At 47.5% G+C, this 18213-nt stretch overlaps 1 protein-coding gene across 1 annotated transcript in view; it reads right to left on the minus strand.

Moving 5' to 3' along the window:
• Positions 1–11595, minus strand: part of NDUFB4 (NADH:ubiquinone oxidoreductase subunit B4) — a 30310-nt gene extending 18715 nt beyond the window's left edge. Inside the window, exon 1 of the mRNA XM_030203992.1 lies at positions 11393–11595. Within this exon, the coding sequence (XP_030059852.1) occupies positions 11393–11569 (177 nt within the window). The 5' untranslated portion in view covers positions 11570–11595. The remainder of the gene's footprint in view (positions 1–11392) is intronic.
• Between the last annotated feature and the right edge of the window lie 6618 nt (positions 11596–18213).

An 18213-nucleotide genomic window follows, 5' to 3' on the forward strand; every position in this document is an offset into this window, starting at 1 on the left:
CCTCATAATGCAATCTTATTTATTTATTTGCTGCATTTGTACCCCACATTTTCCCACCTATTTGCAGGCTCAATGTGGCTTACATTATGTTGCAAAAGGTACAATCATAAACAGAGTAAGAGATTGGTCTAATTTAACATATTACTGTGTAAGAAATTAGGTAGATAGGTCTGTAGAATGATTTACATAACACAAAATAAAAACAGGTAAGATATAATGACCAATAGTGATAATATGATTAACAATCAATTTAGAGGGATCAGTATTAGTTGGAATCAAGTCATTAAACACAATTCCATTGTTTTGAATTCTAAGAATGTATTCCCCTCTCCCACTGCTAACGAGCATCATTTATTCACCACTCAACTTTATGATTCTACCTCTTCCTCTCTCCCCCCCCCCCCCCCCCCATAGAGATTCAAAGCACATGCTATGATTGCAGCTGTATTTTACTTTGTGATCCACTTTGGTTGAAGTGGGATATAAACATACTTCCCAACTATTGGAGTTGTGTCAAAGCCCGCTCCAGCCTTAATCCGGACCTGACTTTATCCTTTATAGAGCCAAACGATAGAAATCTGCCTGGCACTGGTCTTACTTCCCAACCTCTAGAGTTGCTGTCAAAGCTCACTCCAGCTATGAAGTCATTTAAATTTTGTTTTAATTTGATTCCATCTTTTTTCTATATAGACAGCATCTGTTTATTCCATGCATTCTTGAATTCCATCAACACAACCTCGACCTAGGTGGGCATTCCAGGCATCCACCACCTTTTCTGTGAAAAAGTATTCCCCGATGTTGCTCCTAAGTCTACCAGCCTTCAGCCTCAACAAATGGCATCTAGTTCTACTGCTTCCCCAACTATGAAAGAGACTAGTTTGAGTATTAATACCTTTAAAGTAAAGACTCTTCTCATACATCCTTTGGCACAAACCCCATATTTTTGTCACCTTCCTCTGAATTGCTTCAAGTCTTTTGATGTCTTCAGTGAGAAACGGTCTCCAAAGTTGAAAACAATATTCAAATGGGGCCCCACTAATGACTTGTACATGGGAATTAACGCCTCCTTTCTTCTACTGGATATACCTCTCTTTATGCAGCCTACCATCTTTCTGGCTTCAGCCACCATCTTGTCACAATGTCCAGTTGTTCTTTCTGTATACTCTTGCTTAATAAAAAAATTTAAAGATCTCAAAGAAAAAACAATCCAGTTAACCCCTCCCACCCCCACCCCCAAAAAAAGAAACACTTTCTATAATTTGATTTAAATCTGCTGGTCTTTAAATTTCATGACGTATAATTTTGTTTTAGTGTTTGAAAAGCTTAAACAAACATTCCTTATTTAACCATCTCACACCACTCGTCATATGCCCTTTCAATCACCTTTCACCAAGCTGAAAAATGCTTTAACCTGTTTAGGTTTTCTTCATAAAGAAAGCACTTCCTGCTACCCCTCTCTAAGTCTACTGTAATCTTTTTGAGATAAGATAACTAGAACTGCACAAGACACACATGGTGTAGTCACACCACAGACTTAGGTAACAGCGAAGGTGACTCAAGAATCAGCAGACGATGCTACAGATGGTCAAAATATATTCTGAAGCAAACAAGACCCACAGTTAAAATGAGAAAAATGAACAAACTGGGTGCTCTGTGCAGCAAAATAACTGGAATGCTATATACATGATGAAAAAATGAGTCTATGCCAATATAATAGGAAATCATCTAAAAATTAGACAACTGGCATTCAAGATCTAAAAAGCAGGTCACTGGCTGATATTAATGTACTAGAGGACTACGTTTCACCAAAAAAGTGTGTGGTAGCCTATGAGGTAATCCAAACTAATTAAATGTCGGATCTGTTCCAAACTACAACATCGTTGTTCTAAGAAAATGTCAGAACATAAAGAACCATAGAAAACAAAATTCTACACGTACAGGAGTCATGGTAAAAGGAATCATAAATCTGACCCCATTTAAGTCCATAAAGCACGAACAAAATCTGATATGTGAAAGAGTGTCAAACACACAACAGACCTACCATCTTCAACATACTACAGACTGCAATTCCACCTACGTAAATTTGTGTTGTGATCTGTCCTTGTAAACTTTTGTATGTCGGAAAAATGATAAGAATGGTCAAGAATATAGAGCACAGATCATGCACCAGTAGAAATATCTAATCTGCACCATTAGTACCACATTGGTACGAGGCAAAACATACAATTGAGGACCTTAAGTTTTTCCATAATCAAACAAGTGAACGCTAGATGGAGATGAGGAGACGTAGACAATTTTTTTACTAAAAGAACAGTGTTTTATATTTAGATTAAACACGGTCGCCCCTCTAGGTCTAAATGCAGAATTAGGCCTCATACCTTTTTTATGATTTGCACAGCAAATTTATATCAATAGATATATTAATATCAGCCAGTGACCTGTTTTTTAAATTTTGAATGCCAGTTGTCTAATTTTTAGATGATTTCCTGTTATGATGGCATTGACTCATTTTTTCATCATGTATATAGCGTTCCAGTTATTTTGGTGCACAGAGCATCCAGTTTGTTCCTCATTTTAACTACGGGTCTTATTTGCTTTACAATAAATATTTTGACCATATGTAGCATCGTCTGCTGATTCTGGAGTCACCTTTGCTGTTGTGTTACCCATTTCCTGCTTTGCGAGGTTTTGCATCTTCTGTGTATACACCACAGACTTACACATATCCTACTGAGGACGTCTCACTTTTTTTTTTTTTTTTTTGGGGGGGGGGGGGGGGGGGGGAAATCACTGTACATATGTTTTATTGATAGCTTTCTTGCTACTTAAGAACAAGTAGTCATTCTTATACATGCTCAAATCATGCTACCACTTCTTCAAACTACACATACAGTATTGTTATAATTTTATGGAGAAACCACAACCTCCTGAAAGATCACTCACACCGCATCTGGACAACCTTGTACTGCTACACAAATGTTCACAGTCATAATAAAAGTGTTCTACAGCTGCCTCAGCTTCTTCAATCTCTTGCATTTTAATGCTTTCAATAAAAAAATAAAGATTAACGTTTTTACTTTCTTGTTCTTATAGTTTAAGCCATGCACACAAAACAGAGGCATTGCAACCACAATAAAACTGAAAGTGCTCTGTTGAAGGGAGCTCCTAGAAAACCTTTGTAAAAATGACAAACATTTATCGGCCAATACTGAGACTGCGGGAGACAGAGCGGCTAATTCCCCGGACACCAGGAACTACTACTACTTATTTCTAAAGCGCTACTAGACTTACGCAGCGATGTACACTTGAACATAAAGAGACAGTCCCTGCTCGACAGAGCTTACAATCTAATTAGGACAAACAGGACAAACAGGAGATAAGGGAATATTAAAGCGAGGATGATAAAATAAGGGTTCTGAACAAGTGAATAAGTGTTAGGAGTTAAAAGCAGCATCAAAAAGGTGGGCTTTTAGCTTAGATTTGAAGACGGCCAGAGATGGAGCTTGACATACCGACTCAGGAAGTCTATTCCAGGCATATGGTGCAGCAAGATAAAAGGAACGGAGTCTGGAGTTAGCAGTGGAGAAGGGAGCAGATAAGAGAGATTTACCCAGTGAACGGAGTTCCCGGGGAGGAATGTAGGGAGAGATGAGAGTGGAGAGGTACTGAGGAGCTGCAGAGTGAATGCACTTATCAAACATATAAATGGCAAGTGACCGACTCACTTGCAAATGCGCAGTAGATACTTCCCTCTCTGTCCCGCCCCCGCGTCAAGACGTGATGACGAAACAGAGAGGGAAACTGCACTGAGGAGGGAACCGCCGAGGTCGCTACCGCTCCCCCCCCCCCCCGAGGTCGCCACTACCGCTCCCCCCCCCAAGGTTGCCGCTGCCCCTCCCCCCCAAGGTTGCCGCTACCACTACCCCCCCCCCCCCCCGGGGGTCACCGCCGCCCCCCCTCCACCCGGGCCGAGCCCTCTCTTCTCCATTGAACTTACAGTGCCGAAACCGAAGCAGGCAGATCAGCTCCCATCGGCCTTCCTTCCCTCCCTGCCTGCCTGTGTCCCGCCCTCGCCGACGTTACGTCACACGAGGGCGGGACACAGGCAGGGAAGGAAGGCCAAAGGGAGCTGATCTGCCTGCTGCGGTTTCGGCACTGTAAGTTCAATGGAGAAGAGAGGGCTCGGCCCGGGTGGAGGGGGGGGCGGCGGCAACCTTGGGGGGGGGGGCAGGCGAAATGCTGGACATTGGAGGTCTCAGAAAGAGGGGGGCCTTGGAGCTAGGAGGGATGGACGGAGGGGAGCCTTGGAGCTGGGAGGGAAGCAGGGAGGATGCTGGACATGGGAGGTCAGAAGGAGGGGTGCCTTGGAACTGGGAGAGATGGACAGAGGGGGGCCTTGGAGCTGGCTGGGAGGAAAGGCCTGGGGCCTTGGAGCTGGGAGGGAGGGACGGAGGGGGGTCTTGGAGCTGGGAGGGGGGAGGGAATGGGGCCGTGGAGCTGGGAAAGAGTTACACATCAAAATAAAACATACCAATACTCGCCCGTTTTAACGGGCTTAACGGCTAGTAGGTAAATAAGAGGAGTTTGAACTGTATGTGGAAATGGATAGGAAGCCAATGAAGTGACTTGAGGAGAGGGATAATATGAGCATAACGACACTGGCGGAATATTAGTCGTGCAGCAGAATTTTGAACAGATTGAAGAGGAGAGAGATGGCTAAGTGGGAGACCTGTGAGAAGCAAGTTGCAATAGTCTAAGCGAGAGGTGATAAGAGTGTGGATGAGGGTTTTAGTAGTGTGCTCAGAAAGGAAAGGGTGAATTTTGTTGATATTATAGAGAAAGAAACGACAGGTTTTAGCAGTCTGCTGAATATGTGTAGAGAAGGAGAAGGAGAGGGAGGTGCCGAAGATGACCCCAAGGTTACGAGCTGATGAGACAGGAAGGATGAGAGTGTTAGCCACCGAAATAGAGAATGGGGGAGGAGGAGAGGTTGGTTTAGGGGGAAAGATGAGAAGCTCAGTCTTGGTCATGTTTAGTTTCAGATGGCGCTGAGACATCCAGGCAGCAATGTCAGACAGGCAGGCTGATACTTTGGTCTGGATTTCGGCTGAGATTTCTGGTGTGGAGAGGTAGATCTGGGAGTCATCAGCATAAAGATGATACTGAAAACCATGGGATGAGAGCAGAGTACCAAGGGAAGAAGTATACATGGAGAAAAGAAGAGGTCCCAGGACAGATCCCTGAGGTACACCAACTGACGGGATAGAAGTAGAGGAGGATCCACTAGAGTATACACTAAAGGTACGCTGGGAGAGATAAGAAGAAAACCAGGAAAGAACAGAGCCCTGAAATCCAAGTGAGGACAGCGTATCAAGGAGTAGGCTGTGATCAACAGTGTCAAAAGCAGCAGATAGATTGAGAAGGATGAGGATAGAAGAGAGACCTTTGGATATGGCCAGGAACAGATCATTGGAGACTTTAGCAAGCGCTGTTTCAGTTGAATGAAGGGGGCGAAAGTCAGATTGAAGTGGATCAAGAATAGCTTGAGATGAAAGAAAGTCAAGGCAACGGCTGTGAACAGCACGTTCAAGTATCTTGGAAAGGAAAGGGAGGAGGGAGATGGGGCGATAGTTGGATGGACAGGTAGGGTCCACTGTACACTGCAGGAACACATTGTCCACCCTCTGTATTCATCATCTCACCATCTCTTTTTTACTCTTCCTTTTTCTCAGCTCTCAACCTTCAACATTTCCTTCCTTCCATTCATCCATCTCCTTTCTGAGTGCATCTCACCTTCGTCGCTGTCGTCATACCTCTCCTACTATTCTCCGTACTCTCTTGCTCCTTCTCCTACTCTCCGCTGGAGACATTAATCCCAATCCTGGTCCTCCACATCAGCACTCATCCTATTTGTGCAGGTCACACTGTGATATCTCCAATCTAATTTCTGTTCCTCTCCTCCCCCCTCCTTCCCTGCCTTTCTCTTGCGCTCTGTGTAATGCGCGCTCTGTGTAATGCCCGCTCTGTAACAAACTTTCCCCACAGGAGGCTCTTAAATAAACTGGATGGGCTGAAGATAGGACCCGAAGTGGTGAACTGGATTAGGAACTGGTTGACGGACAGACGCCAGAAGGTGGTGGTTAATGGAATTCGCTCGGAGGGAAAGGTGAGTAGTGGAGTGCCTCAAGGATCGGTGCTGGGGCCGATTCTGTTCAATATATTTGTGAGGGACACTGCCGAAGGGTTAGAAGGTAAAGTTTGCCTATTTGCGGACGATACTAAGATTTGTAACAGAGTGGACGCCCGGGAGTGGAAAACATGAAAAAGGATCTGCAGAAGCTTGAAGAATGGTCTAAGGTTTGGCAATTAAAATTCAATGTGAAAAAATGCAAAGTGATGCACTTAGGGAAGAGAAATCCGCGGGAGACGTATGTGTTAAACGGTGAGAGTCTGATAGGTATGGATGGGGAGAGGGATCTTGGGGTGATAGTATCTGAGGATCTGAAGGCGACAAAACAGTGTGACAAGGCGGTGGCCTTAGCGAGAAGGTTGCTAGGCTGTATAGAGAGAGGTGTGACCAGCAGAAGAAAGGAGGTGTTGATGCCCCTGTACAAGTCGTTGGTGAGGCCCCACCTGGAGTATTGTGTTCAGTTTTGGAAGCCGTATCTTGCGAAGGATGTAAAAAGAATTGAAGTGGTGCAAAGGAAAGCTACGAGAATGGTATGGGATTTGTGTTACAAGACATATGAGGGGAGACTTGCGGACCTGAACATGTATACTCTGGAAGAAAGGAGAAACAGGGGTGATATGATACAGACGTTCAAATATTTGAAAGGTATTAATCTGCAAACGAATCTTTTCTGGAGATGCGAAGGCAGTAGAACGAGAGGACATGAAATGAGATTGAAGGGGGGCAGACTCAGGAAAAATGTCAGGAAGTACTTTTTCACGGAGAAAGTGGTGGATACTTGGAATGCCCTCCCGCAGGAGGTGGTGGATATGAAAACAGTAACAGAATTCAAACATGCGTGGGATAAACATAAAGGAATCCTGTTCAGAAGGAATGTATCCTTGGGAGCTTAGCCGAGTTTAGGTGGCAGAGCCGGTGGTGGGAGGAGGGGCTAGTGGTTGGGAGGCGGGGATAGTGCTGGGCAGACTTATACGGTCTGTGCCAGAGCTGGTGGTGGGAGGTGGGGCTGGTGGTTTGGAGGCGGAGATAGTGCTGGGCAGACTTATACGGTCTGTGCCAGAGCCGGTGGTGGGAGGCGGGGCTGGAGGTTGGGAGGCAGGGATAGTGCTGGGCAGACTTATACGGTCTGTGCCAGAGCTGGTGGTGGGAGGTGGGGCTGGTGGTTTGGAGGCGGAGATAGTGCTGGGCAGACTTATACGGTCTGTGCCAGAGCTGGTGGTGGGAGGCGGGACTGGTAGTTGGGAGGCGGGGATAGTGCTGGGCAGACTTATACGGTCTGTGCCAGAGCTGGTGGTGGGAGGCGGGGCTGGTGGTTGGGAGGCGGGGATAGTGCTGGCCAGACTTAAACGGTCTATGCCCTGAAGAGGACAGGTACAAATAAAATGTAGCACATATGAATTTATCTTGTTGGACAGACTGGATGGACCGTGCAGGTCTTTTTCTGCCGTCATCTACTATGTTACTATCCATGACCTCTTTCTCTCTCGTACTCTCTCTGCTTGCCCTAATTGAAACCTGGCTTTACCCTGAAGACTGCTTCAGTCGCGGCCCTATGCCATGGAGGTTATCTTTTCTCCCATACTCCTCGCCCAGTTGGCCGCGGAGGTGGTGTCGGGGTACTACTTTCACCCTCTTGTAGATTTCAACCTATTCTTCTACCTCAGTCTGTTTTTCTTCCTTCGAAGTCCACTCCATCTGTCTATTTGCTCCTCTGCCTCTCCGAGTAGCAGTCATTTATCGACCCCCTGATAAGTCCCTTTCTTCCTTCCTGTCTTACTGACTTTGATGCCTGGCTTTCCTTCTTTCTTGAACCTTCATCTCCTTCCCTCATTCTTGGGGATTTTAACATTCATGCTAACGATCCCTCTGACTCTTATGCTTCACAGTTTCTTGCTTTAACATCCTCTTTCAATCTTCAACTGTGCTCCACTGCTCCCAGTCACCAGAATGGCCACTGTCTTGATCTTATCCTCTTCTCAAACTGCTCACCCTCCAATTTCTGTGCCTCAACTCTTCTCCTCTCTGACCATCATCTGATAACTTTCACACTTAAACACCCTCCCTCCCCAGTCCCGTCCAATCTTAACCAATTCATTTAGGAATCTTCAGGCTATTGACCCTTCTACTTTGTCCTTCAGTGTTTCAAATCTCTTCTCTACCACTATGTTATCCAAGTCTGTCAATGAGGCTGTCTCTTCCTATAATACTATTCTCTCCTCTGCTCTGGATACTCTCGCTCCTCCCATTCCCCGTTCTGTAAAATGTACCAAACCCCAGCCTTGGCTGACCTCTAGAATCCGCTACCTACGTTCCTGAGCCCACTCTGCCGAACGCCTTTGGCTGAAATCCCGTGCCCATGCTGACTTCATACATTTCAAATTCTTGCTGACCTCCTTCCAGTCTGCTCTTTTACTTGCCAAACAGGACTATTACATCCAGTTGACAAATTCTCTTGGCTCAAACCCTCGACGTCTCTTTGCCACACTGAACTCTCTCCTCAAAGTGCCTTCACTTCCAACCCTCCCTTCACTTTCCCCCCAGACTATGGCTGAGTTCTTTCATGATAAGGTTCACAAGATTAAACCTGAATTCTCAACCAGGTCATCTCCACCTCTCCTTCCCTTAGTCCATTCTCTCAACCCTCCAACCCCTGCCTCCTTTTCTGAAATCACTGAAGAGGAAACTACACATCTTATTTCCCCCTCAAAACTAACTACCTGTTCCTCTGATCCCAATCCCACCCATCTACTTAACACTATCTCTCCTACTGTCATCCCTTTTAGCTGTCTTATCCTCAATCTTTCACTGTCCACTGCGACTGTTCCTGATGCCTTCAAACATGCCGTAGTCACACCCCAAGGAAACCCAGAAATTCAATGCTGGGGCCGTATTTGGTCACCAGTGTTGAATTTCCGGGCTTTTTTTGGGTGCCACAAACATAGCCAGTTAAACTGATATTCATCAGTTAACTGGCTAAGTTACAGCACGTGGGTCTATCCTGCTGCTAAACTTAACCGGTCAGCCGATGAAAATCAACTATGTCACACAAAATTGCCACTGACCGGGCTATTCATACAGAAAGTATGGTGGATATGTGAAACGCCCTCCCAGTGGAGGTGAGGACTGTCTATATTGAAAGAAAGCATGGACAAACACAGAAGGGTATTGGGCACCCTAAGCGCACATTCAGCCTTATGCTTTCAGGTTGTTGCCCTTTATCAAAATCTTGGTGGGAGCTGCTGAACTCTACAATCATGATCATCTCAGATCATAAAACCTCATAACTGGACATCACATCTATATATATAAAACTCACACTCAACGTTCTGAAGACAGTGACGTCAGTGAAGCCAAGCCCTGACTTCCCTCAAAAAGGTTCGAAGGTTCGTGGTGGTGAAGCCACCAAAATCGCTCCGGGCCCTGCCCTCGAGAGCGGAGCAATAGCAGAACAACGAAGGGGTTGGCAGGGAGGGAGGCAGGGATGGGTGGGAAATTGCTACGGGCCCCGCCCTCGAGGGCGGAGCAAGGGCAGAACGAAGGGATTGGCAGGGAGGGGGGAGGCAGGGGGATGGGAAATCGCTACGGGCCCCGCCCTCGCATCAAACGTCATGACGTTGAGGGCGGAGCAATGCCACAACAACGAAGGGGTTGGCGGGGGGGGGGGTGTGTTGCCGACGAAAACCTTGCTAGCGCCCGTTTCATTTGCTCAGAAACGGGCCTCTTTTACTAGTATTTAAATACAAAACTCTGTTTTGCTGATAAAAGTAGATCGTGATGAGTTCTGAGTTCGTACAGCTGTAAGGACTTAGGTAGCAAAAAGCTCTGCAGTCAAAGCAAAACATCTGGAAGCTGTTGCTGCTGCCCTAGGTGACCACCTAATATTGCCTATGGGCTGGACTGGGGGGAGGGGGTGGAGACTGTAGAAAGTAAGTTAGTGATAAGGATGGACAGACTGGATAAGCCATATAGTCTTTACCTGATAACATTCTCTATTTTTTTCTATGAGTATGCATGCCAAATTTGTGTACACATTTAACATCATGCATAGTAATTGTAAATATCCTGAAAATATGACTGGCTGTGGAATCCCCAGTCCAAGATGTACAGTAACGAGAATGGAGTGTCCAACTGAAAAATACATGGTTGAAAGCAGGAGATAACCACCAGAAGTTAGACATTAGGAAACCTACAAGATGCTGTTGCCAAACAATGGAGCATGGTCACTGGAGAATAAGCAAAAGGCATGGAGCTGGAACAGTTAAGCGGGTTCATATTTTCCAGGGCTTGTTCAACCAATCTTGGTCCCAATACATGCATGAACCTGCAGATCTGATTTAATTAACAGAACTATAAGTTCATATGTGCAGCACAGAAAAACTAGAATGGGACCGCCTTGTCTTGAGAAAATGGAGTCAGCTGGCAAGCCTACTTGGAGCATGCAATATCCTTCCTTCCTATTTAGCCATGATCAGGGTACAGACCTTATAAGTATGCCCTGTACTGGCTTCATTTCCCAATTACTGGAGTTGCTCTCTAAGCACCACCAAGTTTGTTTGGTTTCATTTTCTTTCCATAAAAGATTCCTTTGTGTTTATCACACACATTTTTGAATTCCATTACCGTTTTCATCTCCACCACCTCCCACAGGAGTGCATTCTAGGTATCTACTACCCTCTCTGTGAAATGGTACTGCCTGACATTTTTAAGTCGGCACCCCCTCATCCAAAGAAGCTAGTCATCAGGAGAGGAAGCCTAAGACAGGGGTCCTTAACCTTTTCTGGGTTCCCAGCCCTTTAACTGATCAATGAAAGCCTCACAATCCTTTCCTAAACCAAGAGTCTACTCGTGACTAACACCTCCGTGTGCCACCATTAGCCTAACATTTTGCTAAAATTACACTAGTACACAGTTATACTACCAATAGCTGTCCTAATAACTGCTTTATTTTGTCTAGAAAGCTTTAATAAATTGTCTCAGATTCCAAGTACCCTTTCTGCACCCACTCTTCCCACATTCCGACCTTCCTCTCTCTTCCAGGGGCATTACGATGCCAAAAGTTTCTGAACATAAGAAGAACTACAAATACCACAGAGAGCACCAGGAATATTCAGATTATGACTATCAGCTCAGAGAGGAAGCCTCAGCCCTCCTCTCCCACAGGAGGTCACCCTGACCCCAAGGGTTGGATCAAGAAACACTCACAAACGGCGCCCGGCGATTCGGGTCGTTCAGCTGCAGCTGGTACTGCCGTTTGAGCCTAGCTCGCAACGCCAGTCTCTCATCCTCGGCCCGCCGCTGCTCCGGTGTGAGGTGATAGTACTCTGCGGAATCCAACGTCGCCGGTCGGCTAGCTAGAGGGGCCCCCTTGTAGTCCGCCATCTTGACGCTTACCTACGGCGCGCATGCGTATCATTAAAACTACCGCAACTTTATTGAACAGGGTCAGAGCAAAAGCTCGTTCCACATTGACTATACTTATTCACGGCTGCCTCCTGAGGGCAGCAAAGAGCGGAGGAGAGAGTTCCGTACCTTTTTAGGGGAAGTTGTATTTTATTTTTATTCAATAGGATTTATTTACCGCCTTTTTGAAGGAGTTCAGGGAGGTTCAGCATTTTACTTAAAAAAAGTCATAATTTAACAGTATTCCTTTTTAAAAACTTGGGTTCAATATAAAGTTTTATACAGTTGCACTGTAGTTCTATTATTAGGTTTCAATTTACTGTTTTCAAGTTTACCTCATTTATTTTATTTATGTTTATTCTTGGTTATTTTACTATTGTTATGCTGTTAGCAAAATTGTAAGTTTTATGTTAAACTGTACCTGCTGTACACTGCCTTGGGCGAATCTCTTCATAAGGGTGGTTAATAAATCCCAATAAATAAATATCCAGTCAGTTTGATCCATTTTATTTTTCTAGGGCTATAAGAAATGGCTATGCCTTTCCTTGTAAACTTGTAATAGCTGTTTATGCTGGTATTATTGTGGTATCAACATTTCAAAATTTGATTGGGGCGGGGGGGGGGGGGGGTCAGTGGTGTCTCTAAGCAGAAATATTTGGGGTGGAAACAGTGGGGCAAGCTATAGCAAGCCAAAATGACATTTCTGCATATTGTACTCCTCTTTTGCCCCACTTTTAAATTAGTAATATATGATACCAGGGCCTTCTATGCAATAAAGAATTCCTACTCCCCTCCCACTAGTTTTTATCATTCAACAAACTTTTATGAAAGCCCCCTGGGCAGAGCCGTAGCGAGGGGAGCTGACACCCGGGGTGGGTTGCCGCTGCACACCCCCCCCCCCCCCCGGGTGCAGCACGGCGCACCCTCCTCCCGCTGGAGCGCACCCCCCCGGAGCGCATACCTGCGGCGAGGGACGGGTGGGAGGGCCGATTCGCCCCGACTGCACGTTGCTGGGGTGTGTCGGCTCCACGTTGGTTCACTGCTCTTTCTGTCCCGGAACAGGAAGTAATCTGTTCCGGGGCAGAGAGGGCAGTGCACCAGCACGGAGCCAACACCCCCCAGCGGCGTGCACCCGGGGCGGACCGCCCCCCCTTGCTACGCCACTGCCCCTGGGCCAGTGGCACAACTTTCTTAGCCCCCTGCCAGCCCGGGCGTGTGTTCGATATTCAGGGGCCCAGTGGGGAAGACAGTGGGGAGGAGGCACTAAAGTCCATCTGTAGAATATGTCTCCTTCAGCTTGAGGTAGGCTTTGGGCCCCTTGTGGCATGGGGGCCCAGGGCAGTTGCCCTGTTTGACATCCCCTAACGCCAGCGCTGCTGCCAAGCTGCTGAAACAGATGCTTGTAAAGGCTGGAGCCGTTGTCTAGGTCATGCTGATGATAACTCTGCTGGTTCTGCACCTTAAAACCAGGAAATTTGTGTCAGAAGATGCAGGACCGGTGGAGCCATCAGCTTTGCACCCTAGGCAGCAGCTCTACACTCTTTATTTACTTATTTATTTTTTGCTAGAAGCAGTGGGGCTGGCAGGGGTTGGAGGAGGAAGCTGCTGGAGCAGGAAAAAGGAAGGGGAGGAAAAATGCTGGGCCAGAGTGCAGAGATGCAAAAAGTGGCCTATCTCACTGAGTGGGATTGAAGGCCAATGAGTGATATTTTTCTCTTGGTGGATTTGGGGTGTACATTTAGCCCAGTGGTGAAGGGATTGTGGCCTTTCCAGTACTATTCCTCTGTGTTCCAATCTCCCCCTTTTCCAGCACTGCCTCTTTGCATTCCACTATCCTTACCCTCTCCCTGTCCACCATTGACCTTTTGCCCAGCATTTATTTTCTATGCTGCCCTTATCTGTCCCGTGCTTCCCAAACCCCACTCCACTTTAGGGCCACATATCTCCCTGGCCTTCTGCTGTGGTCTGGCATTTCTCATCCTCTCTTTCTCTCTTCTCCACAGACCACATTTTCTTCGACCTGCTTTCTCCTGTCACTACGGTCCTCTGTAGTACTTCAGAACTAGCATTTAACACAGTCATCCTTCTGCTGGCATCAGGGTCTCTTCTCGGGCACCTCCCACCTGTGTGGAAAACAGGAAGTTGCATCAGAGCAGGCAGGACATGCATGAGAAGAGACCTCGTTCTCTTCTCTTCCTGCTCACCTTCCAATTTCGGCACCTAGGGTCCTTCCTATCTCAGATCATCACCTAATCACCCTCACTCTTCATCACCCTCCCCCTCAACCTCGCCCAACTATAACCACTGCCTTCAGGAATCTCCAAGCTGTCGACCCCCCTACCCTATCCTCTCACATCTCCACTCTCTTCCCTTCCATCTCGTCTTCTGAATCTGTCGACACGGCTGTCTCTACCTACAATGAAATTCTCTCCACTGCTCTGGATACCCTAGCACCATCTGTCTCTCGCCCCACTAAGCGCATTAATCCTCAGCCCTGGTTAACCCCTTGCATCCATTACCTTCGCTCCTGCACCCGCTCTGCTGAACGACTCTGGAGGAAATCTCGCACCCTGTCAGACTTCACCCATTACAAATTCATGCTATCCTCCTTCCAGTCCTCCCTATTCCTTGCCAAACAGGAATATTATTCTCAATTAACCAATTCTCTTGGCTCCAACCCTCGTCGCCTCTTCGCCACCCTCAACTCCCTACTTAAAGTACCCTCCGCTCCCACCCCACCCTCACTCTCTCCTCAAACACTAGCTGACTACTTCCGCGATAAAGTGCAGAAGATAAACCTTGAATTCACTTCCAAGCCTTCTCCTCCCTGTGACTTCTTAACCCACTCCCTCAACCAACCTAACCTGGCCTCCTTCTCCTCCTTCCCTGTGATCACCGAAGAGGAAACTGCTCGCCTTCTTTCTTCCTCTAAGTGCACCACCTGTTCCTCTGATCCCATTCCCACCAATCTGCTTACCAACATCTCTCCTACAGTTAACCCCCTCAATCTGTCACATCCTCAACCTCTCTCTCTCCACTGCCACTGTCCCTGACACCTTCAAGCACGCTGTAGTCACACCACTTCTCAAAAAACCATCACTTGACCCCACCTGTCCCTCCAACTACCGCCCCATCTCTCTTCTACCCTTCCTCTCCAAATTACTTGAACGTGCTGTCCACAGCCACTGCCTTGACTTCCTCTCCTCTCAGGCCGTCCTCGACCCGCTTCAATCCGGCTTTCGCCCACTACACTCAACAGAAACAGCACTCTCTAAAGTCTGCAATGACCTGTTCCTTGCCAAATCCAAAGGTCACTATTCCATCCTGATCCTCCTCGACCTATCTGCCGCCTTTGACACCGTCAATCATAATTTTCTTCTTGACACACTGTCTTCATTTGGGTTCCAGGGCTCCGTTCTCTCCTGGTTCTCCTTGTATCTTTCCCAACGCACCTTCAGAGTATTTTCTAATGGCTCTTCTTCCACCCCCGTCCCGCTCTCTGTTGGGGTCCCTCAAGGATCTGTCCTTGGACCGCTTCTTTTCTCGATATACACCTCTTCCCTGGGCTCGTTGATCTCATCTCATGGTTTCCAGTACCATCTGTATGCTGATGACACCCAGCTTTACCTCTCCACTCCCGACATCACAGTCGAAACCCAGGCCAAAGTTTCGGCCTGCCTTTCAGACATCGCTGCCTGGATGTCCAACCGACATCTGAAACTGAACATGGCAAAGACTGAGCTCCTTGTCTTTCCACCCAAACCCTCTTCTCCTCTTCCCCCACTTTCTGTCTCAGTTGACAACGCCCTCATCCTCCCCGTCTCTTCAGCCCGCAATCTCGGAGTCATTTTTGACTCCTCCCTCTCCTTCTCTGCCCATATCCAGCAGACAGCTAAGACCTGTCGCTTCTTCCTCTATAATATTAGCAAAATTCGCCCATTCCTCTCTGAACAGACCACCCGAACCCTCGTCCACTCGCTCGTTACCTCTCGTCTTGACTATTGCAACCTTCTCCTCGCTGGCCTCCCGCTTAGCCACCTATCCCCCCTTCAATCTGTCCAAAATTCCGCCGCACGTCTTATCTACCGCGTGAACCGATACTCTCATATCACCCCTCTCCTCAAGTCACTTCACTGGCTCCCGATCCGCTACCGTATACAGTTCAAGCTTCTCCTATTGACCTTCAAGTGCACTCAATCTGCAGCCCCCCATTACCTCTCTACCCTCCTCTCCCCGTATGTTCCCACCCATAACCTCCGCTCTCAGGACAAATCACTCCTTTCTGTACCCTTCTCCACCACCGCTAACTCCAGACTCCGCCCCTTCTGCCTCGCATCACCTTATGCCTGGAACAGACTTCCTGAGCCCATACGCCATGCGCCCTCCCTGCCCATTTTCAAGTCCTTACTCAAGGCCCATCTCTTCTCCCTTGCTTTTGGTGCCTAACCACCTTCCCATTCCTGATACCTACACTGACTACATAGTTTTTACCTTTAGATTATAAGCTCTCTTGAGCAGGGACTGTCCTTCCCCATGTTTAAACTTGTACAGCGCTGCGTAACCCTGGCAGCGCTATAGAAATGCTAAGTAGTAGTAGTAGTAGTGAGAAGAGGCCCCGACGCTGGCAGAAGGTTGACTGTGTTAATCGCCGGTGGTGAAGTACTACGGAGGACCACAGGGATGGGAGAGAGTGGGTGGAAGGATGCAGGATGGGTGCAGAGAAGGGAAAGAGAGGATCAATTTACCTATGTGCAACTGGGCACCTGGGCCCCCTATATGCAGGGGCCCGGGGCAGCTTTCCCCTTTGCAAAAAACGTCCAAAATCTGAATAGCAAAGAAGGTCATTTTCAAAAAAGAAAAATGTCTATCTTTTCGAAAATAGAAAGTTTTGTGATTTGGACGTTTTATTTTTTTACTCCATTAAAAAAAAACCGTCCAAGTGCAAAACGCTGAAAATCAAGCCATTGGGATGTAGGAGGAGCCAGCATTTTTAGTACTCTGGTCCCCCTGACATCTCAGGAAAGCAATAAGGCACCCTAGGGGGCATTGCAGTGGACTTCATAAAATGCTCCTAGGTACCTTGTCTGCTGAGCCCCACAAAACCCAGTACCCCCAACTGTACACTACTATCCTTGCCCTTACAGGTGAAGGGGGCGTCTATATGTGGGTACAGTGGGTTTCTGGTGAGTTTTGGAGGGCTCACAGTTTCCTCCACAAATGTAACAGGTAGGGGGAAGTAGAAGCCTGGGTCCATCTGCCTGCAGTGCACTGCACCCACCACTAGACTAGTCCAGGAACCTGCATGCTGTTCTAATGGACCTGAGTATAACATCTGAGGCTGGCACAGAGGCTGGCAAGTAATGTTTTTCATCACATTTTTGGGGGTGGGAGGAGGTTAGTGACCACTGGGAGAATAAGGCAAGGTCATCCGATTATTTGGGGCACCTTTTTATGCCTTATTCATTATTTATTTATTTATTTGTTGCATTTGTATCCCACATTTTCCCACCTATTTGCAGGTTCGATGTGGCTTACATTGCTCTGCCCTGGCTATTTGAATAGAAATACAATCTACTATAATAAAAAGCACCTCCAACGTTCTGAAACTGACTCCGTGGCTTCAGTGAAGGGTTCGTAACATTTGTAAGTCTGTCACATCTCTCTCTGCCCCGCCCTCGCGTCAAAACGTGATGATGTCGAGGGCGGGTAATCAGAAGGCAGGACTGAGGGAACGAACTCACCTCCAGCGTTCTGAAGCTGACCCCATGGACGGCCAGGGCTTTCAATAATGCCGCCACTTCGACGGAGCTAATCTGGGGACACAGTACAATCGCTGGGTGGCTGGAGGGGGGGCAGGGGACAGAGGAGAATCGCAGGGTGGCTGGAGGGGGGCAGGGGACACAGGACAATCGCTGGGTGGCTGGAGGGGGGTAGGGGAGAGGACAGAATCGCTGGGTGGCTGAAGGGGGGGCAGGGGAGACAAGAATCGCTAGGTGGCTGGAGGGGGGGCCAGGGGACAGAGAAGAATCGCTGGGTGGCTGGAGGGGGGCAGGAGAGAGAGGACAATCACACACACTCTCTCTCTCACAGACACACTCGCACCCAGTCTCACTCTCTGTCACACACACACTCTCTCACAGTCAGTGTCTTTCTCTCTCTCACTCTCACACAGTCTCTCACACTATGTCTCACACTGTATCACATTCACTCTCTATGTGTCACTCACACACTCTCGGTCTCACACACTCGGTCTCATACACTCTCTCGGTCTCACAGAGAGTCTGTGTATCGCACACATACTCTCTCACACTCTGTCTCACACACACTCTCTCACACAGTGTATCTGTGTGAAACTCTCTCTCTCTCACAGTCACTGTGTCTCACATACGCACTCGCATACACTCTCATTCAAACACACACACTCTCTCTCACAGACACACTCGCACCCAGACTCACTCTCTCTCTCACACAGTCACACTCACACACACACTCTCAAACATACACACTCCAAAGAAAACCTTGCTAGCACCAGGGTTGCCAGCTGGGAAAAATTTTCCCAGCCCTAAACGAGCCGTAAACCCGCCCAAAAACCGCCTGTAGCCAATCCCCGTCTCCCGTGTCAC

Source organism: Microcaecilia unicolor, chromosome 5 (assembly GCF_901765095.1).
Source record: "Microcaecilia unicolor chromosome 5, aMicUni1.1, whole genome shotgun sequence".
Lineage (NCBI taxonomy): Eukaryota > Metazoa > Chordata > Amphibia > Gymnophiona > Siphonopidae > Microcaecilia > Microcaecilia unicolor.